The 22474-nt window shown below is 47.9% G+C and overlaps 1 protein-coding gene across 1 annotated transcript; it reads right to left on the reverse strand.

Moving 5' to 3' along the window:
* Positions 1-225: 225 nt before the first annotated feature.
* On the reverse strand, positions 226-14253 carry CUNH20orf27 (chromosome unknown C20orf27 homolog). Its single transcript, XM_031371938.1, has 6 exons — positions 14118-14253; positions 7753-7869; positions 5992-6134; positions 2278-2416; positions 1061-1183; positions 226-883 (listed from the first exon to the last, which is right to left on the reverse strand). Exons 2-6 carry the CDS (start codon positions 7769-7771, stop codon positions 783-785), a joined length of 525 nt encoding a protein of 174 aa, XP_031227798.1. The 5' UTR covers positions 7772-7869; positions 14118-14253; the 3' UTR covers positions 226-782.
* Positions 14254-22474: the final 8221 nt, after the last annotated feature.

Genomic DNA, 22474 nt, shown 5'->3' on the forward strand with positions numbered 1-22474 from the left:
CAAAGGGACGTGGCAAGGAGTTGTCGCTCTCCCCCTGTCCAGCATCCCAGAGTTTCTGAAGACTGCTTTATGTCCTAGACACCTCCCCACTCAAGCAACTCGTCCCAAGACCCAGAATGCATCCATGTCCTCCTGATGCAGTACCTTCCTCCTGACCATGTTGGCCCATCTATGAAGGATAGGGTAGTCTTCCAAGCCCAGAGAACAAAAACCCCCGCTGACCTCTGAAACCTACTGGAGTTTTTATTTATTGAGGTCTCTATCCCAACCAGTCATTTAAAAACCAAGTACCACAGATCTGAGGAGTAGGAGCTAGGAACTGTACCTCCTCACCACACGAACAGCAGTGGGGGAAGAAGATGAGGGCCGCAGAGGGGGGGAAGAGGAGTTGACAATAGCAGCAGCAATGAGGCATCAATGTCACACAGACAGCCACCTGTCCTCTCCCAATCCCTAGCTGGAGCCCCTATGGCTTGGGGTGGAAGAGGTAAACCCCACCCCAGGTCCCTCCTCTTGGATAGCCTCCTTGGGGCTCAACCCTTTTCTTCAGTCAGGAGACTCAGGCACATGGGAGAGGAGGAAGTAGGGGAGGAGACTGGAGAGGAAGGGTGGTGGGGGGAATGAAGGAAGAAGTGGGAGGCATGAGCAAGGTCTAGCCCTGCCATGCCCACCAGGGGAGAGGTGAGGAAGCCACACCATCACGCAGCATGTCGGGGAGCAGGTAAAGTTTAAGGCTCAGGGGCTCAGGCAGGCAGGCAGGCAGGCAGGCACGGCCTCGGGCCTCAGTCGAAGCCGTGCCAGTCACTCTGTTCCGAGTCATACTCCAGCTCAGCGCCCACACACTTGACACCATCCAGAAGCATGGGTGTACCGTGGTGCCGGTCTGCAAGGTAGGCACAAGTTAGAGCGTGCTGGCTATGTGCTAGCACCACACAAGGTTTATTCCACAGGGACCTCTCCCAGGGGGAATTCAGGGAGAGACCTGCCAGCTTCAAGAATCTCTTGTAGCCGGTCTCATGTCTCCCTCTTCCAAACCAGACCTGCCCTAACTCTAACTCACCCATGACCCGTGCCTGCACCATCACACGCACACAGGTGCCTATGTCACCCTCACAGGCCAGGAGCATCTCCTCTTTGAGGACACCTTCCTTGTGTGCCGAGTACTCACACTTGATGCTGTAACCTGGGGGAGGACAGGAATGGATAGGCAATCAGTACCTCCCACAGCTCCTCAATACTGTCCCCAGCACTCACAGTCCCCACCCAGTAGCTCTTGCTGAGTCTCTTCCAGAAAGAAGCCCAGATGGGCTGGGCAATGGTGGCACACGCCTTTAATCCCAGCACTTGGGAGGCAGAGGCAGGCGGATTTCTGAGTTCGAGGCTAGCCTGGTCTATAGAGTAAGTCCCAGGACAGCCAAGGCTACACAGAAAAACCAAAAAAAAAAAAAAAAGCCCAGATGGTCCTTTCAGAGACCCACCCCACGGAACTGGTACAAGACTTTCTAAGAAACTCCCCATCCTTTTAAATAAGGCCAATGTGCCTCTGGCCTGAGAAGTCAGCATGGCTCTTAAGGTGGAAGACAGGGTCTAATTCATCCTTCTAAGGTCCCACTAGTGCCACACAAGATGGCAGGAAGAAGGTGATGGAGATCTTGGAGAGGCTGTCAGAGTGGGCTTTGAACAGATGGGGTAGCAAGAGGAACAGACTTCCACTGAGGGGCAAGTGGTCAGGAAGCAGTAGTGGGGACGTGAACTGAAGCCAGTACTCAGCATTCTGACACGCGGTCTCCGTCAGGCTGGCGATCAGGAGGAGGATAGCACCAGAAGCCAGCTGGAGAAGCAGCCTAGAACCCCACACGCCTGGATGAACCAGTGGGTTCTAGACATTAGCCGCCCAAAGTACTGCAGCTCCTGCCTTTTTATCCAGGAAGATGAGCAGAAAGGCTGGAGGCCCAAAGGCAGTTCCTCAGTGGCTGCCATCTTTGGGACCTCTCCACCGAAGGGACCATCAGACAGTGAACAGGTTTGCAAATTTGCAGTGTACGTTAATGGAATGGACTTCTCTATCCAAAAATGGAGGCCTAGGGCTGGAACTACCATGCTCCCACACTGGAAACTCAAGGAGGTGCCATGCCCCTGACTATTGCTGAGCAGCCTGCTCACCCTAGCTAGGGAAAGGGCAAAGAAATGCAAGAAATGCCCATTCTCACTCCAACTCACAGCAGGCCCACACAGGTACTGAGGGCAGGTCTCTAGCAGCCCAGGAGGGGAACCTACCTTCAGGGATGGGTGTGACACTGAGGAGCTTGAGGTGCAAGCTGTGGACAGGGGCCTCACGGACGTCCTTGCTCAGTCTGCGCACAGGAGGCAGAGTGAAGGTAATCTCATACCTGTGCAAGATCTTCAGGAAGCCGACCTGCGGCAACAAGGCAGAGGGGAGAGGCATCTTCACTGTGGCTTCTCGTAGGGCATCAGGGTATGCTGCCTGGGCTCCTGGTGGGCCCCAGCCTCTGCTTCCCTGGGAGCCCAATGCTTGTTACTCTCCAGCTGCTCCAGACCTTTTAAAAATTCCTTCCCCTTAAGGTTCACAGCCCAAGCAATTTCTGTTGTCCAGATACACTGCCTGGCAACCAATGCTGTCCCTGTGGGACAGGGACCTTACGAACTTTTTGGTGTGAAGGGTCATGCCCAGCGTCTGTCTCAGAGAGCCCACAGGCCTCAGTTTTATAGATAAGAATATGGAAGTCAGGAAATGACTGCCTAGAGGTCACATTGTGAACTATAGCAAAGTCCCTCCTAGTCACTCCTGTCCTGGGTAGTACTCAGTATGAACCAGCCACAGCCAGGCAGGGGAAGCTTCACTACAGCACCTATCCAGATCAAGCTACCCAGGGAGACACGCTGTGATGTCATTACTTGATAAGATAGCATGGGATAGAAGAGAAATCAGAACTGAAGAACTGGACACTAGGGTTTGGGGAATGGCTCAGTTGGTAGACTATGTATTCAACATGTGTGAATCACTGATTTTAATCCCAAGGACCATCCAAACTAACAAACTAACAAACAACAACAAACAACAAAAACCCACTAAAACAGCTATGGGAGCCCATAGCAAGTCAAAAGCCGAATATTAAGCACTAAACCTGTGATCACACGCAGAGGTGCCATGTGATCAGTGACCTCTGCTCAAGTAATTTCTGTTATCCGGATACACTGCCTGGCAAACCAAGGCTGTCCCCTCTGGGACAAGGGGCCTTAGGAACTTTTTGGTGTGAAGGGTCATAAACTGCAATGCCTCTGAGAAGAGTGCCCTTCTGAAAGCTTTCTGAGGCAGGCAGGGTAGCTCTCACCTACTCCCAGCACCAAGGCAGCAGGGCTGCTACAGGCTTAAGAGCAGTGTGAGCTACCCAGTGAGTCTTAGGCCAGCCCAGCTACACTCTCAAAACAAAGAGCTGAGGATAAAAATCAGTTGGTAGAGTGCCTGTCTAGCATGCGTGGCCCTGGGTTTGATCCCCATCACCAAATCAAATCAGGCCTAGTGGGGCATACCTGTAATCCCAGCAATCTGGAGGTAGGGGCAGAAGGATCAGAAGTCCAAGGTCATCCTTGGCTACACAGCCAGTTCAAGGACAGCTTGGTGTACATGAGACCCTGTCTCAAAAAAGCAAGACAACACATTTTTTAAAAGTCTGGATTTCTTTTTCATTTATTGGTAGAGGGTAGGCTTAGCACATGCTACAGTGCTGTGGAGGTCAGAAGATAATTTGCAGGAGCTGGCTCTGTCTTTTCCACCAAGTAGGTTCTGGGACCAAACTTACGTAGCCAGGCTAGGCAAGTACCTTTACCCGCTAAGTCATGTCAATGCTGGCACAGTGGGTGAAACCGTGCTCACCACTGACCTGACAACCTGAATCTGGTCCCTAGAACCTACAGAGTAGAAGGGGGGGACTGACTCTTACAAGGTGTCCTCAACCTCCATATGTATGCTATGGCCCCCTCCCCCAAAATAAATAAATGTAAAGAGGCTGGGCAGTGATGGCTCACACCTTTAATTTCAGGACTCTGGGGGCAGAGGCAGGTGGATCTCTTAGTCTGAGGCCAGCCTAATCTACAGAGAGAGTTCCAGGATGGCCAGGGATATACAGAGAAACCCTGTCTCAGTAGATGTAGATAGATTGATAGATTGATAGATAGATAGATAGATAGATAGATAGATAGATAGATAGATAGATAGATAGACAGACAGATAGACAGATAGACAGACAGACAGACAGACAGACATATTGATTGATGGGAAGGAAGGAAGGAAGGAAAAGCTTTTTAAAAAAGGCTTTCTAGGGGCTGGTAAGATGACTCAATGGATAAAAGCACTTGCCACATACACACAGGTTTTGGACAAGAGGTCAGTCCAATGTGAAGTCCTGTTTCCACAAAGTTGTTCCCTGTCCTCCACATGCACACTATGGCACATGCAGTATAGTGCATACACAGAGTAATAATTTTAAAAGAAATTTTAAAGACCTTCCTGCTGTACTTGCAATACTGTGACCTGGGGTTAGGCTGTGGCACTTGCCAGGGAAATCCTCAGAGATGTGGAGGACAACGTTTATCAGCATCTAATTTATAAAAGGAATGAAAACAACCAGAACACAGAAGCAGCCATGACATATGCCAAATACCAGATGGGGGTGAAATCTCATTGAAAATTATTTCCGAAACAGTTTGCAAACAGAAGCAAGCAAAAAACATGTCAGCCTGGTGTGGTGGCACACACCTTTTACTCCAGCATTCAGGAGGCAGGGGCAGGTGGATCTCTCTGAGGTTTCAGGCCAGCCTGGTCTACAGAGCAAGTTCCAGACCAGTCAGAGCTACATAGAGAAACCCTCTCTCCAAAAACAAAGACAAACAAACAAACAAACAAACAAACAGAAAAACCCTACTACCAACAGTACTATACAAACAAAAAAACAGGCAGTGGTGGTGCACGCTTTTAATCCCAGCACTTGGGAGGCAGAGGCAGGTGGATTTCTGAGTTTGAGGCTAGCCTGGTCTACAGAATGAGTTCCAGGACAGCCAGGGCTACACAGAGAAACCCTGTCTCAAAAAAACCAAAAAAAAGAAAAAAAACACACTAACATATTCACCATGGTCACTTCTGGGCCATGTGCCTGTGACTGACTACCTTTAACTTTCCTGTCAAATTCTTTAGTGCCTTAATTTTGTTTATATCCCTGGGAGCCATCAGCTGCAGGAGAGAGAATGAAGACTTTAGAGTTGAACAGAAAAGAATACAAACCTGGGGCCCTTGTGAGAAGGGAAGCAGGCCTTCACCCTAGGGCACTTCTGCTCAACTCTGGGGCCCCACTTCACCCACCAATTTGAAGGTCTCAATCCCTATTTCCCCTAACCTATCCCCTCCAGACATTCCTACCTGTCCCTTCTAAGTGGGTATGGAACTTAACAGTGTCCAAGTAGTTGAAGGAGCCATGCTGCTGGGTGTGCTGGTGAGATGGCTCAGCAAGTAAAAACTTTGCAGCCAAGCCTGACGACCAGAGTTTGATCCCTGGAACCCACAAAGTAGAAGAGAGACCAGACTCATGCAAGCTGTCCTCTATATGTGACTGTGGCATGCATGGTCCAACAAAAGAAATAAATGTAAGAAACATATGGAGCCAAAAGGAGGGAGGACATAAATGGGGAACAAACTGCCCAAGGCCACAAGGCCAGGAATGCTTGCCTAGGCCTGATCCAGGCCCATGACACCACAGCCTCTAACAAGCCTTCTATGGCCCTTGTCTATGGCATTTGTTTAAATCACTTACTGAGTTCCTTATCTCCCATTTTATAGATGAAGAAACCAAGGCTCAGGGAGAGGCAAGGATGTGCCTGAGACCCCAGCTGAGGAAGGGTTAGATGGATAGGACTGCTTCTAGAAGTCAGGAATGAGGAAGGAGGAGTGAGGCTGGTGAGAGGGAGGAGGTCACTTACCTTAACTAGGAAACTGTTGTCGCTCTCCTGAGTAACCATGACCACCGAGTCATGCAGCTTTTCATCAAAGTGGACGTGGCTCTGGGAGCCTTCTGCATCATGGCCTGCTGCAAAGCGGATACTTCGGACTCTGGGCTTACTGCCTAGGATGAGAAGGAGAAGGCTCCAGGGACTGCCAGGTTCCCACATCTCCTCATTTCCTCCCATGCTCAGACTGCTCTTGACATCACTCAGCACCCTGACCAGTAACAGTAGATACTGTTAACCTGGAGGCCTGAGCACCACCCACACACAGACACTGACACCTACCTGCATAGTCTTCCCACAAATGTGCCTTTCCAGCATGCAAGTGAGGAAGCCTCAGGGAGTAGCTGAGGCTTGGGAGTAGCCTCACTTGGAGGGAAAGAGGCTAGCACACTCTCTACCATCATTCAGTGTAGAGTAGGACTGTCCACGGTGCCAAGCTCTGCATCCCATTTGTTTTTAAGATTTTATTTATTCATTTATTTATTTATGTGTTTGTGTTGTCTGTCTGTCTGAGTTTATGTATCGAACAAGAAAGCATTGGATCTGCTAGGCATAATGGCACACACTTTTAATCCTAGCTTGGGAGGCAGAAGCAGGTGAATCTGTGAGTTCAAGGCCAGATGGCACCATATAGTAAAACCCTGTCTATGGGGATGTGGGGGTGGGGGGATAGCAACAACAGACGCAACAGACTTGAAGGAACTGGATGTACAGGTGGCTCTGAGTTGTCTGCAGTGAGTGCTGCAAACTTAACCCAGGTCGTCTACAAGAAGACTGCCGAATCACCTCCCCACCCCCAATGACACATTATTCCCTTCCTGGTTTGTTAGTACATAAGATAGGCCCAGTCCGTGACTCCTGATAACTCCAACCAACCTGGGGCACAGTGATAAGAATGGACTCTAGTGAATCTACTTACAATGAGGCCTGTTAAAAACCACACTTTTGAGAAAAAAAAAAAACCAACAAAAAAGCCACTTGACCCTTTAGAAACAGTTTGCGCTGCTAGGCAAAAGCAATGGTCACTAGCACTGGAGGCACTCCACTCTACCCCACACCATTTCCTCCTCTACGAGTGTAGGTGGGCTGTGATGGTCATTAGCTATCACTGTCATGTACTAAGAGTTCTAAGGCCAGAAAGGGCAGGGATTAAAACATACTACATGGCTGGGAGATAGCCAAGAGCCTATGGGCCACATTCAGCCTATGGGAAACCAAGGGCATGGCTCCAGCCCTCTGTGATCCAAGAGTCTGATCCAGAGTCATTTTGGTGGGAGGACCTGGGCTGGCACTGGCCTCCCTTCTTGGATACTCAGCAGAAGCCTTGCCAGACATGCCTAGCCACAGTCCCTGCTAAGCCCCTCAACCTGAGTCTCGAATCTTACCCAGTTCCCTTTACCTAAAGCCTTCCAGCTTTAGGCCGAGGTCCTGGCCCAGGCGTCTGACGGTCAACAGGCTGGCCCTCAGGTCCTTCAACACTGCGACCAGTGGAACAGTGCGACTGACATAGAGGACATAAAAGCATATACTTCCATAGGACAGCGAAGCAAGCAGGAGCAAGCAGGGCTCCCTGCTGGGGCTCAGGTGATCCTGGACCTCGCACAAGCACTGGCATATTCTGAACACTGAGACATCTCACACTCAGGGCGGAAGCAAGCCCAATGTGTGACAGTACTCCACCCAGCAGGGGATACTCCAAGAGCTCATACAACCTTACAGACTTACAGCACTTACCTCTGTTGGCTGCAGCCATGGACACCCTCCCTGCCACCAGGCAAGACACACAGCTCCCACTTGACACTGCCACTCAAGCTCAGCAGCCTGCCATGCTCCAGAGACAGCAGTAGGAACCTGAAGGATGAGGAATAAGGAAATAGGAGTCAAGACCGCCTGTTAGCTCATGCCCGGGGCTCCCTTTGGGAAACTAGTATTGCTTTCAGAAGACATGGGGGCATCTGTCTGACCCTTCTAGTTCATACACACACACACACACACACACACACACACACACACACACACACACACACACACCCTACTGACCTGAGACTCATCCAGCTAGCTTCAGTTGCCAAAGTGCCAACATAGGACTCATATGTCCAGCTACCTAAGACTGACAGGAAAGAGAGCTTTGAAAGAAAGGAGGCTTTCTTTACTGGCTATTTCTGGTATCGCTGACCCCAATGAGCAGGCCCAAGGACTAGATTATTCAGGTCACATACCCAGTTCAAGTAGATACAGGTCAGTCAACAGTATGGTTACAAGTGGGTACGAATTAAGAGACGACCTCATAAGATTTCATATTCATATTCTGACAGTCAGCTGGGGCCACATACAGAGTCCTGTGTAGGAGGTGCCCCCCTGTCTAAGCCTGGTGTTTAGACCCTAACCCGAGTCCCAGAGGCCCCTGGCTCAGCAACCCAAGGCTGCCTCAGCGCTGAGATGGATCAGCGGGGAAAGGCACTTGCTGCCAAGCCTGATGACCTGAACTGAATCTGGGGGACCCACAGAGCAGAAGAGAGACAATTCCTGCACCTCTCCTCTAACCTTCATACATATGCTGGCTAGTGCACGTACAAGTGCACACACACACATATATTCATGTAACAAAATCAAAAAGAACAACCACGAGGCATTCTTAAGAAGCTGCTGGTGGGTAGGGTAGAGCCCATTGAAGCATCAAACAAAAATAGTGAGGGCACCTGATGGGAGAGATGGAATAAACAAAGCCAGCACGTGTGCAGATTACAGACAAGGTGGAAAGCAAGCAAAGCAAACCCTAACCTCATGTACCACTGAAGGCAGCAGTCCTCAATGGTCTGCTATGGAATCGGGCAACTAAAGGGAAATAACTCAGCCTAGAGCTTGTATATGAACTGCCATCTTTGTAGGCAACTTCCTGCTAATAATGGATCGAATGCCGAGTCGTTCTGTGCTCCTAAAGAAACGCATGCCAGAGGCATACTGCTGACCCATGAGAGATGCTCAAGTGGCCCTGACAGATGATCTGTGACCCAAAGGGAGAATGACACAGATTGCAACTGTCACTCAATGTGGGACAACACAGCCATGTCCCTGAAGTGAGACAGCCTGCAGGAAGTCACAGCATCTCTGACAAAGGATAACTGATAAAGATGCTTAGGCTAGGCCTGACGGAGACTCTACACCCAACTTAATCAAACACACAGGACCGTGGAACAAATTAAATAACTGTGCGCACTCAATGAGACCATCCGGAAGGCAGGCTAGGCCACAGGACAACTGACCTGTTTCTAAATGAAAGGGATGTGGGAGAGTGTTCTAGATGTGGAATTGGGCCACAGCCTGATTGTTTGTTTGCAAATAAAGGTTCATTGGGTCACAATTCCTCTAGCCCATTTGTGTATCATTTGTGACAACTTTTGCACTGAAACAATACTACTTTGAATAGCTGTGACGTGGCCTGCACAGTTCTACCAACCTGCTTTAGATAACACTCACATAAGGCACCAAGAAGGCAGAAAAATTCCACAAGAAAGCAGACCCTTTCACCTCATCAACTACCGGAAATGGTGGGAGAGATTTCGAACTCTCTATTAAAATAAGACATTTGAAGGGCTGGATGGCTCAGTGGTTACATGTACTGCTCTTGCAAAGGACTGGAGTCTGAGTCCTAGAACCCCTGTCAGACAGCTCACAGTTGCCAGTAAGTTACTCCAACTCTAGGGGATCTAAAAACCTCTTCTGGCCTCTCCTGGTACCTATACTTATGAGCACATACCCCCCAGCAGTCACATACATAAAATTAAAAATGAGATAAATCTGGGAGAGTGGACATTCGGGAGTTGAATGTGTTGGCATGGCTTTAATCTTAGTACTTGGAATGCAGAGGCCTGTGGATCTCTGAATCTGAGGCCAGCCTGGTCTAAAGAGTGAGGCACTATTAAGATGGAAAGAGACAGAGAGACCAATATCTGGAAACTTAGAAATGGAACTCAACAGTAGAGTGCCTGCTTAGCATATGACAATACCATGGCACTGTGTAAATTAGTTTAATTCTTAATAAGAAGGGCTGGAACAATGGCTAAGAACACTTGTTGCTCTTATGTAGGACCCAGGTTAAGCTCCCAGCATTCACACAGTGGCTTAAAACCAGGGGACTGAAGTCCACCTGACCTCCTCAGCTACAGAATTTGAAGTCAGTCTGAAAAACTGATTTTATTCAGTGAGATAGTGGAACTGTACTATATATGCATGTCCATGTTTTTTTCAGAGAAGCACACTGAAGTGTTTAGAGATGAGTGACCCAGGAGTTGACCTCGCATAATTCAGAGAATGAAGAGAAGCTACAGGGTAGCATTTATAGTCAGTGGCTGGGCCTGTCCAGGTCATGAACTCAGGGTCCCCTGAGTACTGAGCAGTCCTGGGAACCCCTAGGACTTTCTTTCTTCCCTACTTACTGCCTGTGGCCAGACAAGTCCACCCAATCCCCCACTGTGGTTAGGGTGTTCAGAGCTTGTGTTCCAGGATAGCCCTGGTAGAGAAAGAAGCCTGGAGAGATGCATGGAATTCCAAGACTCCAGACTCTGGGATGCAAAAGCAGCCAGAACTGGAACATGTACCATCAACACCCTCACAGAAGCTCGTTCACAGGCCCTGGAATGAAGAGCAGCAAGCTCTGCCCTACTCACATCTGGCAAAGGTTGCTTACGGTCAGCTTGCCTCCAGGGAACCTAGCCTTAGGAAACATTCCATCCTTCCTTAAGTGGTTGGTTCCAGGCTGTGACAAGTGACCAGGGCGGCTGATCTTCTTCACACTGCTACAGCCATGGGGACAGCCATAGCCCAGTGTCTGTAAGGTTTTCCATATCTCCAAACACTTCTTGGAGATGTGGATGACCAGTGGCTGGTGAGTAAAGACCCCCATGAGTCCTTTAAGCCAAACAGTCTGACCTAGAGTAGTCCCAGTCTACCTTAGCCCAGGCCCTCAGCCAGAAGTTCTCCAATGCCCATCTATACCTAAGCTCAGCCCAGCTCCAGCCCCAGCATCTTTTTAGGAAAGCAGCTCACACGCCACTCCAACCCCAGGGAAGGCCTAGCCATGTCCCCTCTCACTCTGTAATAACTTATTTTAGTCTTTCCTGTCATTAAGGGCAGTGGCTACAGCTTTGCCAAATGTCCCAGCATCCATAAGAGCACTGGAGAGGAAGACGAATTCAGTTTACATTTGTTGATTGAATTAATGAATGATATCCTGAGGCAAGTCCAACTGGGCTAGAAATGGTGTGCTCGGGGGCTGGTGACTCTCGGGAACTTTTCACCCTCATCTCTTAGCCAACTCTTGCTCTGAAAGGCAACCTCCTCCCAACTTGAGGTTTCCTTCCACTCTCCCACTGGAGGGTTACGACAGTCAGTCAGTTCCTGCCCATGCCCACCCCAAGATGAACAAGCTGCTGAAAGCAAGACCTCCATTTCCTGCAGAGGCCAGAATGTGAAGGACAGCCATCTTGCAGGAACTGCCTGTAACCCTAAGAATGGTAAGGCAAGTAACTGCAGGGACCCACGAGAGTCTGAAAAAAAACCAAACCTCCTTTCACAACAGACAACCTGCTAGTGGCTGCCCCATGGGAGCTACACTCATCCACACAAATTCCTCATTAGAAGCAGGAAAAGAGGCCACTGGGCCTCTCCCGATGTAGCCCTGTCCACAGGGAACTGCTAGGCCACCTCACAACCTCAAGCCAGGCCATCCCTAAGCCTGAACCTGTGCTAGCCAAGTTCCCACTGTCACCTAAACCACACAGACCCCTCCCCACTCAGGAGGGTGAGGGCAGCAGCCAATCAATCAATCATCAAATTCAGACTATATCCTGCTGGCTGTGAGGATGAGCCATTTCACTTCTCCAGTAGAGTAAGCAGCAGCCTGCTCTTCTCAGGGCCTGTGCAGCTATGCCTAGAACTCTGTGAAAATGCCTGCACCCTCTACTCTCCCTCCTCAACCCTTAACCACCACAGAAACAAAGTTCCAGGGGCTTGGTTCCTAGAGCAAAGGCAAATTCACTGGAAGAAAGGCACCATGAAAAAGTACTTCCGGTCACTCTTGGAGGAGCCCTGGGGAGTTCAGCTTCTCAGAAACTAGCTAAGAGATTAAGGAGGCCTCTCCCCTTCCCTTCTTCCTTTCTTCACTCCAGGGCAGCCAGGCTCCGGGAAGACTACGGAGGAGGCTGCTGTGGAGCTTTTCCTACTTTAGGCCCCTCAGCTGGCAAAGAAGATGATGTCCCTGTCCTTAGATGGCTGTCAACATATCAGGAGTGAGAGGAGAGAAAACTGGGTATGGCAGCAGGCAAATTTGGTTAGTAGAGGCAGGAGGATCAGGAGTTCAAGGTCATCCTTGGCTACAGTCCGAGCTATCTGAGACAGTATCTCTACATAATTAGTAAGTAAAAATATATATATAAATCAGGTGAGATCCTGAACAGCTGCAGGACGGGGAATACTGAGGGCTTCTTGGGCTTCCAGATGCTCTTAGGGAAACCAGGGTAACAAAAATGTGGGCAGGGGAAAGCGTTGAGGCTACCTTTCCAAGAACTAGAGTGTGGGAAAACAGCAGGGTGGTTATGTTTTGAAAAACCCAGGGTCGTCCTCTCCATAAGGCCTTGCCCCTATTCAGTCTAGGCTGCCCTGTTCTAGCACTCAAGGCCCAAGCTAAGAGCCAAAGATGGTCTACCCATGGCAAAGTGGAACTCTTGAGTTCCCTTCTGATTATCTACCTCTTCCCAGAGGCAGCCTTTCAGCCCCAAAGTATCACAAAGCCAATTTCAGCTTGTGCTGTGCTGTGTGGCTGGGAGCACATCCCCAAAGCTTTTAGTGGGTCCTCTCCCAGTCATTCTTCAGCCACCATTCCAACCTAATAGAAGCCTTTTTCTATGTCAGAGCAGAAAACAACCTTCAGTTCTTCCTACCACCTCCCCTACAACCACCCAGGGACCCAGTCACAGCTCAATCAGCCTACTTGTCTAACCTCCCCTTAAAGCGCAAAGAACACCCACTGAAGTCTCAGACAGGGAGTGCCACATGGAGGTCACACGTGGAAGCACTCTTCCATCTACTCAGCCTTGACCTATCTTCAGAGCCCCCCTTCCCCAAAGCCAATGATGCAAGGACAGTATGGATGTTTACTCTCACAAACATTGGAGGGAAAGGTTGACCTGTGAAAAGGGTGTGTGTTACCCCCTCCTGTCTACCAACAGGTGTGGTTATCCTCTGCCAAGCTTCCCACTTCCCACATTCCCACTGACATCAGCCAAAGGAGGGTGCTTGGATTAGTCTGGCCTCTAGATTGACTCTTTCACCCAAGAAGCAGAGACACGGGTGACAGCTGCTCGGGATCTCCCTCCTACCACCCACCACCCACCCACCCCACCCCACCCCACCCCACCCCGGGTGCGCCCCTTCATGCAGAGCAATGCTCTATCTTCACATCCCACCACCAAGATTAAAGAGGAAAGACTCAAGCTGTCCAACCGAGCCCTGTTCACTAACACGAGCACTGGTCCAGAACCTAAATCAAACCATTCCTGCGAGACACTTGGGAGGCTCTGGCTCTGGCCCTCTGGCCTTTCCTACCGCCATCGCTGTGGGTGTGGCACTCCCCACCTCACTATTATTGTTTTCTCTGGGGACAAGAGCAGCAGAATGGGCCTCAGACGTACCCACACCAAGAGCAAGGCCGCGGCTCTGTCCATCTGAGATAATGCCCTGCGCTCTCTGAGCTCGCCAGGCTGACGCAGGAGTCTCCCGAGCCGACACTCCCAACATCAACATCCTCCTCATGATCGTGCCGGGGCACCGGAGGCTCAGAGGCTACTCTTCCAAGGTCACATAGAGCCAAGGGGACCAGGTGGGAACGGGACGTCAGCCACATTTACGCCCCCATCCTCAGGTGTCACTTGTACCCTGCTGTTAACCGTCACTTGTACCCAGGACCCCACATCCCCCACCCCATCCCGCTTCTAGAGTTCCCCAGGCTAGAAAGCAAAGCCTCCAGCTCCAGCACAGCGGAGGATCTCAGACCCAGGAGCCGTCTCTGGTGCACTAGACGGAGCCCCGAGGGCCCATCTCACCTTGCAGGCGAGCCCCGCGGCCAGGCGGCCAGGAACGACCGCGGAGGCGGTGGCAGCAGCAGAACGGGCTCGAGAGCGCGAGGAAGAGCCCCGCGCCGCAGCAGCCTCGCGCCACGCCCTCTCCTCCTTCATTGGCTTGAGGGGCGTGGAGGGGCGGGGCTAGGGCACTTCAGACCAATGCGCTGTCTCCGAGATCCACCAATTAACGACGAGATTCCATATCACGTGTGCGCGGAGGCTGCGCCCCACGAGTCGACGTCACCCTAGAAGCATGAGCTCGGGTGGTGAAGCGGGCTGGGAGCTGTGTGGGAACGGCTGCTGGAAGTCTACCAGAGCGACCTTCCCCATGAGGTTTCCGATCCGCGGCAGTTTTGTCTAGGAGCTAAGCAGTCCTCTTTCCTACTGGACTGAATCTGGGTTTCAGTCTTCCTTTCCCACCCATTCCCTATTCCAGATAAGCATAAGAACAAAGAAGGCAAGCGGCGTAGAAAGGGGAGGAGGGAGCGTACACGGGCGCCCCCGGGGACAGGAGCTTCTGCTCTTGGTATCCAAGGAGGCGGTCGCCATGGCAGCGGGATGCGTCTCGACCCACCCGTCAGGGTGTAGGCGTCTACATAGAGCACTCGCTAAGGGTTTTGGATTTTTGCCACAGTCCCACCTGTCGGTGTGCGACTATCTCTACCCTTATATACGCTGACTAGGACAAGTGGCTTAAAGTGCCGAAGGAGCAGTCCAGAGCACACAGGTTCCCGATCCTTCCAACTTAACTAGCGGAGACAGACCTTGGACCTCTGAGAGCTTGCTTGTTTTTCCGATAGAATGTGATCGCTGCCTTTAGGAGTCCTCAAGATAAAGACTCTTCAGTGCCCTATAGCTCTTAACCCGACTCGGATCTTCCTTCCGCACGCTGTTAACAAATAGTCTTTTTGAGCTATTGTTTTCATAGCGTTAGTTCAGAGGGCCCAGCGCTCCCCTGCTGTCTTCAGCAGGGCTTTTCAAACTTTTATCAGTGTTTTGGATGGTACGTGCGCTCCCTACTGTTGAGCGGACATGAAGAACTTTTCATTCTAATCCCAGCCTACTCAACCCCTACTCCTACCTTTCCATAAACCTTGTCGTGGGTTCCATATCTGTTCTTTTCCGAGTCAGCAGACAGTGGGCCCAAAGTATCCTGAAGGCCACCGTGTCAGGCAGAAGTAGCCTGCAGATGTATAGCCTCCGGAGGCTTTTATAAATAATTTTCTTCCCATCTTCTTGCACCTCATCCGAATTCTTCACAAAGGATTCTCATTTCCGGTCTTCTTTTGAAATATCAGATCCAATAACACATACTCATATTTACATTCCAAACAGGAACCAAAGGGCTTTGGGGTAGCAGCCCCTGCCTCTTTGGAACATCAGTTTACCCTTTGAGGTAGTGGTCTCTGCCTCTTTGGAGCATCAGTTTACCATAGTCCCCCCATGCCTATTTCTCATGTTTCTTTTACTGCCTAGGTGTGTGTTGACTTTCAGTTTCAGGATTCCTTTTATCTCTTGCTGCTTTTCACTTGAAACCCATCTCTTGGTGAAGCTCTATTAAACACAGAGTAATTACTAACAGTTTATTGCCTGAGGCAATTTTCTAATTGTCAACTCCTTTTAATGTATTTTTCTGAATATGTGAGATAGGTAAGTTACTGTGCTAGGCGGCTCCCAAAGCAAGATACCCACAGCTTACTGTGAGACCGCCACACAAAAAGAACTGTGGTTTCCTGATCCTGCCAACACTCCTCATATTCCTAGACGCTGAGCATCATGGGTACCTAGGAAAACCTGTGATCTGGAGCTGCCATACTAGAGCATGCTACATGTCTCCAGAAAAGGCCACAAATTGTTCTGGAGAAAAGTAAGGCTTTGAGTGCCAACAGAACACCAAGATAGAAGTTTTATGGCTGTTTTCATTGTTCTCAGTGGGCCTGTGCACTAAGAAGGTATGGCAACATCAGAAGTTCCCAGGCCTATAAGAAGCTTCCCAAGGCCTTATTATCCAAAGCTAGAACACTAGGCCCTATAGAGTTGAGGGCAGTATATGAGAAGGAATGAGCAATTGCAGGTTAGGAAAACTCCGTTTCCAGCTCCAGAGTATCTTGAACTTTATTAAATTAAAAAAATTAAACTATAATAAATTTCCTTGGAAAACTATTGTAATATGTAACAAGGTTGATAGATGCTTGGAGACTAGAGAGATGCTTAGTAGTTAAGAGCACTTGCTGTTCTTAAGACCAGAATTTGAGGCTGGTAGTGGTGGCACACACCTTTAATCTCAGAACTCAGGAGGCAGAGACAGGTGGATCTCTCTGAGTTAGAGGCAGCCTAGTCTACAAGAACAGACAGGGCTATTACACAGAGAGAAACCCTGTTTCAGAAACAAACAGACCAACAAATCAGGATTTGGTTCCCAATACCCAGTCATAACTGCCTATAAGTTCAATTCCAGGAGATCTGATGCCCTCTTCTGCTATCCTTGTGCTCAGCACACACATGGTACATGTACAGACAAGCCCATGCACATGCACATACATATAAATAAAAATATTTTTGATAGATGCTAAAAATATTACATTATTTCTCTTGCTCGCAAGCACACACACATGGTTCCATCTGTGTGTGTGTGTGTGTGTGTGTGTGTGTGAAAGCATTTGTAATAGTCCCTGTGGTGATTTAAATATGCTTGGCTCAGGGAGTGGCACTATTTGCAGATGTGGCCTTGTTGGAATAGGCATGGCCTAGTTAGAATAGGTGTGTTACTGTGGGCATAGGCTTCAAGACCCTCACCCTAGCTGCCTGGAAGCCAATCTTCTCCTAGCAGCCTTCAGATGAAGATGTAGAACTCTCAGCTCTACCTGCACCATGCCTGCCTGGACATGCTTCTACCTCGATAATAATGGACTGAACCTCTGAACTTGTAAGCCAGCCCCAATTAAATGTTGTCCTTGTAAGAGCTGCCTTGGTCATGGAGTCTGTTCACAGCAGTAAAACACTAACTGAGCCAGGCCCAAATGGGAATAAATCAAATATATATCAACAATAAAATAAGTAAACTAATTACAATATAATTATACAATGATATCAGTGACAAAGGACAAGCTGAATACATGCAAAAATATGAATGATTCTTAAAGGCTATTGAGCAAGAGATACTGGATACAAAAAATAACATCTACTTTTGGATTTTAGGGTGTTTATTTTGATAAATACATGTATGTATTTCTCTTAGTATATATCTAGGATTTGCTGGTATGTAGCTTGTAGCTTTGTAAAGTGCTACTTAGCTAGTATAAAGTGCATTTTTTAAAATTAGATATTTTCTTTATTTACATGTAATATGATATCTCCTTTCCTGGTTTCCCCTCCTAAAAACAGAAATAAAAAATAAAAAAATAAACCCTGTTCCCTCCTCCCGACCCCCCCCCCACCACCAACCCACCCTCTCCCGCTTCCTGGCCCTGGCATTCCCCTACACTGGGGCATAAAACTGAAGTGCATTTTTCAAATTTTCCTTCACATATGTTTTGAATAAGGATGGTCTACAACAGACATTTTTGCATGAGAATTAAGGATTGGAAGGAAAATAGCAGCAATACAGAATTTGACATTTACAAGCTCCAAGGAAGAGATCTGTCACCCACACACTTTGTTGATCTGCTAACTTACCTCGCTGACATAGAGTAGCAGATATGCCTACAAGGACTCTGTGTTTTCCTGATTCTCCTTCGAGTCTGACTCCTGGGTCAGCTGACCAAGGGGGCCTGCCGCTTCTGCAGTTCACTCACATGAGGACAGAACGTAGTAAGAGCTGACATTATTCGGTTCACTTTGTTCAGGAGCTTTTGCTCTTGGATTCCACTGTGCTCCACTTAATGTCCATCCTCCCTTCCCAACTCCTAATCTTTGGACTTGAAACTCCAGCATTAGATATAAAAACATTAACTTTACTGGGGCCTGGTGCCATTTGGCCTATAATCACCGCTACGTGAGAGACTGAGGCACAAGGTTCAAAAGCTGTAGGTCTCCCAGGGCTGCAGAGTGAGTTTAAGGCCAGACTGGACAAATTAGTGGGAAATTATCTGAAAGGTCTTTAAAAATGACTAAATGTGGGAATATAGCTCAGGGGGAGAATGCTTGCATAGTATGGGTAAGGCCCTGTGTTCATTCCCTGGTTCATAAAAGAGGCAGAGAAACCTTACAGAGAGTGTTTAACCATCTCCAAAAATTACCTGTATTTAAATCCTCGTAAAAAATTTCCTATGATGGTTGGTCAGATGGCTCAGTGGTTAAGGGTAATCTTCCTAGTACCCACTTCAGGTATAAAATAAATTTTTATTTTTATTTTTCAGGCAGCTTATAATAGCCTGTAACTCCAACTCCAGAGGGATATGGCTTGCACAGCACCTGTATTCATTTACCTACATACACACACACACACACACACACACACACACACACACACACACACCAGACATGGTGGTGCACAGTCCCAGTACTTGAAAGACAAGAGACAGGCAGTTCTCTGAGTTCAAGTCCAGCTTGGTCTACATAGTGAGTTGCAGACTAACCAGGACTAGTGACATGTGAAGCAGACACGTGAGAGGATGTTTTGCTGAAGAGGGCTTGTGATGTTTTGCTGGAGCAGATGCTTGAGAGGGCACATGATGTTTGGAAAGGGTGTAAATGGAACCCCACAAACAGCAAAAGGACGCCCTTGCATTTCGACTCCATGCAATGCTTCACTAGTTTTTGCTGAGCACCCAGTCCTTCACTGGTCTTACTTCTCCGACGGTCTTCACTTCATAAAGAAAGCTGCCTTCTCTTGGTGTTCTAGCTGATTCTTGCCACTTCTGTTGACTCATGCAGATTTGGTAGAGCTTTGTGGTTTCTGCTGGATCAAGTTCCTGCTACTGATTTGTGTTCAGTGTTTGCTATTGGACTGGTCTGCTGGTATCCTGACAACAAAGAGTGGAATTGCCCCAAAGAACTCCTCCTAAACAGGTCCACCACTCCCTTGTCTTATTAATCTTCTTTCTCCCCTACCTTAGGTGAGGGAGCTAGAAGGGAGCATGAAGCATTTAAGAACCCTACATAAAGTAGGTTTAGAGAAAAATCTAAGCCTACAGAAACCCTGTCTACAAACAAACAAACAAACAAATTCATTTGTTTTGGGAGAGGTGGGGTACAAAAACTAAGACAAAAAAGTAAAAATAAATTTCTTCTGTTTCTCTGATAGCTATCCATTTATAGGAACTCTTGAAACTGTTATCTGAAGGGTTTTCACTTATTGAAGCTCCAGTTAGCATTAGTAAAAAAAAAAAAAAAAATTGATAATTCATTTCTTGAAAACAAGCAAAGTATGACCACAGGTTACCAGTGTTTGTCTCAATGCTGAGTCAGCAATGCCTTTTACAGAACAATGTCACAGTATCAAGACTACACATACACTCATTTATTTCATTTGAGGCAGGGCCTCACCCTGTCTGTCATGGAGCTTGCTTTATAGATCAGGCATGCCTCAAATTTGTAGAGATCTTTGTGCCTCTGTCTCTAGTGTGCTAGGATTACAGGCATATGCCACCACACCCAGAATATGACGCTCTTTCACCTCGCAACCCCAATTATAAAATTTATGATCCAGATAACCCCTTATGCAATACTGTTATTAGGCATAAGCCTAATCATTGTTGTATTACTATTATTAATAGCAAAAATAGGAAATAATTATGGGACAGATTAAACAATAGAATTTCATGTGGCTAAAAAAAGAAATCTTTTATAGCAACAAGGAAGAATCTTGTATCCATCAGGGTTCTCCAGAAGAGCAGCAGAGCCAGTTGAAGTCAGCCCAAGAGTGGAACCAAAAGAAAGAGTCTAGGTGATTGCTTTGGTTTAGGGAGTTGGCTCACACGGTTATGGTGGCCGATGAGTCCCATGGTCAGCAGGGTGACTTGATGGCTAGAGGTATGGGAAGGAAAATGTTTCCTTCAGTTCCAGTGCAAATTCTGAGGCTTGGAAACTAGGAGAGCTAATAGGGGAGCTCTGGTCCAAAGGCCATTAGGCTCAGGCTTAAGACTCAGCAAGAGCCAGCGTTTCTGTTTGAGTCTGAAGACAAGGGGAAATGGGCCTGAGGTGCCAGGTCAAAAGCCTACAGCCTGTAAGAATTTTCTCATAACTAAGGGACTACTCGCCTTTGTGTTCTACTCAATCCTTCCACCGACTGGATGAGGCGGGCTTGCCCACAGAAGGTATAGCAGTCTGCTTTACTCCTCTACTAATATCCCAGGTCACTCTCTCAGAGTCCTGAGATCGAGGCTGACTAACCAACTGGATGCCCTGTGGCCCAGTTAAGTTGATTCATAAAATAAATCACCTTGTATCTATAAGAGGGTCAGAACAAAGAATGTGACGCATGGCCCTGTGTGTAAGGAAGAAACATAAGACAACAATAAATCCTCCTTAGCACACAAAACCTGCTATAATCCCCCCTCAGTGCTAGGATTATAGGTGGGGTTGGTGCATGCCCGCATCGCAGCACTCAGGAGAATGAGGCACAGTGTTTTAAATTGAAGACTTGCCTCTGTCCCAAGCAGACTTTTCATTTTTCATTTTTTTTATTTTGTTTTTTTTTGTTTTGGTTGTGTTGTTTTGTTTTATTTGTTTTGAGGTTTTGCTTTTTCGAGACAGGGTCTCTCTGTGTAGCTTTGGCTGTCCTAGAGCTCACTCTGTAGACCAAGATGGCTTCATCTGCCTGCCTCTCTGGCCCATGTGCTGGGATTAAAGGCCTGCCCTTTATTTTTACTTTGCATGTAGGTGGTTTCTTTTTTTTAAAGATTTATTTATTTATTTTATGTGTATGAGTACACTGTAGCTGTACAGATGGCCTGCCACGGACCAGGGTTTCTTGCGGGGTCCCTTATTCCACGGGACGATGGGTTCTGGCCAGGTGGACACGGGATTCGGCTTTGACAGACAGACTACACACGAGTGGTGTAAAATCTGAGTGTATTTCTTTTAAAATGACATGAGGCTTTTACAATCATTGCAAAAGAGAAATGAAAAATCTGGCAGCTCAACAGTTGAGGTACGTCTGAGGCTATCTGAAACATACTGGGTCTAAAGCAGCAGCTATCTCCTCTGAACTGGTGCTGCATCCCCAGGGCCCAAGTGCTCTGGGCCCGGGGGACTGCGAGAGATACATGAATCTGAGTCCTAGCCCATCTAAGTTCTAGTGCTAGTCTTACATGTGAGTCCAAGTCCTTCTTCCCCCAGTCCTAGTGCTAGACTGAAGTCACATAGGCAAAACGACTCCCACACACCAAGGTCAGCAGAGTCTGGTAGCTAGGTATGAAACAGGAGGAAGAGGGGTGGAGCCCTCTCTGTTAAGGTATTCTTATGCTAATTCTCTGGTTCTTGCTGGAGGCAGGCAGAGGGGAATCCGACCTAACACTTTCAGCTAATGTCTTAGAGTGAGAGAAACCTTTCAATTACTCTCTAGTACTTAAAACATTAAACTAGAATAGTTGGAAACATTGTGTCGGCCAGGAGACAATGCCCAATCTTAACCATTTACAAATCATTACTTGGGGTATCTTTATGCCTAATTATGAGGCCGTGTTGACGATTGGAAAGACTAATCTGGAACACGTCTGAGTTAGGGGATACCAGCGACTGGTCTGAAATCCAGGAGGCACAGAACCCCTTTTGGATTCTTATTGCCTCTTATCCTTTATCAGGATTTTATCCCCGATATTTTGGATGTGACTGGAGTAGACAAGTGTGCGTGGCATTTCCCCCCTTTTTATTATTTTTTAAGCCAAGTTCCAGAAGGTCTCTCATCGTGGCTAGGGATCTGAAATGTCAATTAATGATAGCAAGCAAGATCATATACTGAACCCAGTCTAAGGGATTCATTGTGTTTAGATTGTTTTTTAAATCTCTGGCCAATTCATCAATGTTCCAAGTATCTAAAAGACTTCTGTTAATATCTGAAATTTCTGCCTTCAATTGTTCTATACCATGAGAAATATCTGTATCTTTCTACACTCCCTGCAAATGATGTATGACACTTAGTGGCTAACCTAACTTTCAAACAATATAGCATATAGATAAGAGACACAAGAAAAATTCATATTAGTAGTAATAAGTCCAAACAAATTTGACTGAACAGCGGCAGCATTAGCGGTTCTTGTTGTTGTAGTCTGTGGTGGATGTCTGCTTCTCTGTTCTTCTCCCTCCTCTCAGCAAGTCTGTGTGAGCAGGAGATGTAGGGCTGCTTGGACCAGTCTTTTCGGGATCTAAGGAATTGGGGATTCTTCATTCTGTGGAAA

The sequence above is a fragment of the Mastomys coucha genome, unplaced genomic scaffold, assembly GCF_008632895.1.
Source record: "Mastomys coucha isolate ucsf_1 unplaced genomic scaffold, UCSF_Mcou_1 pScaffold15, whole genome shotgun sequence".
In the NCBI taxonomy this organism is placed as follows: Eukaryota; Metazoa; Chordata; class Mammalia; order Rodentia; family Muridae; genus Mastomys; species Mastomys coucha.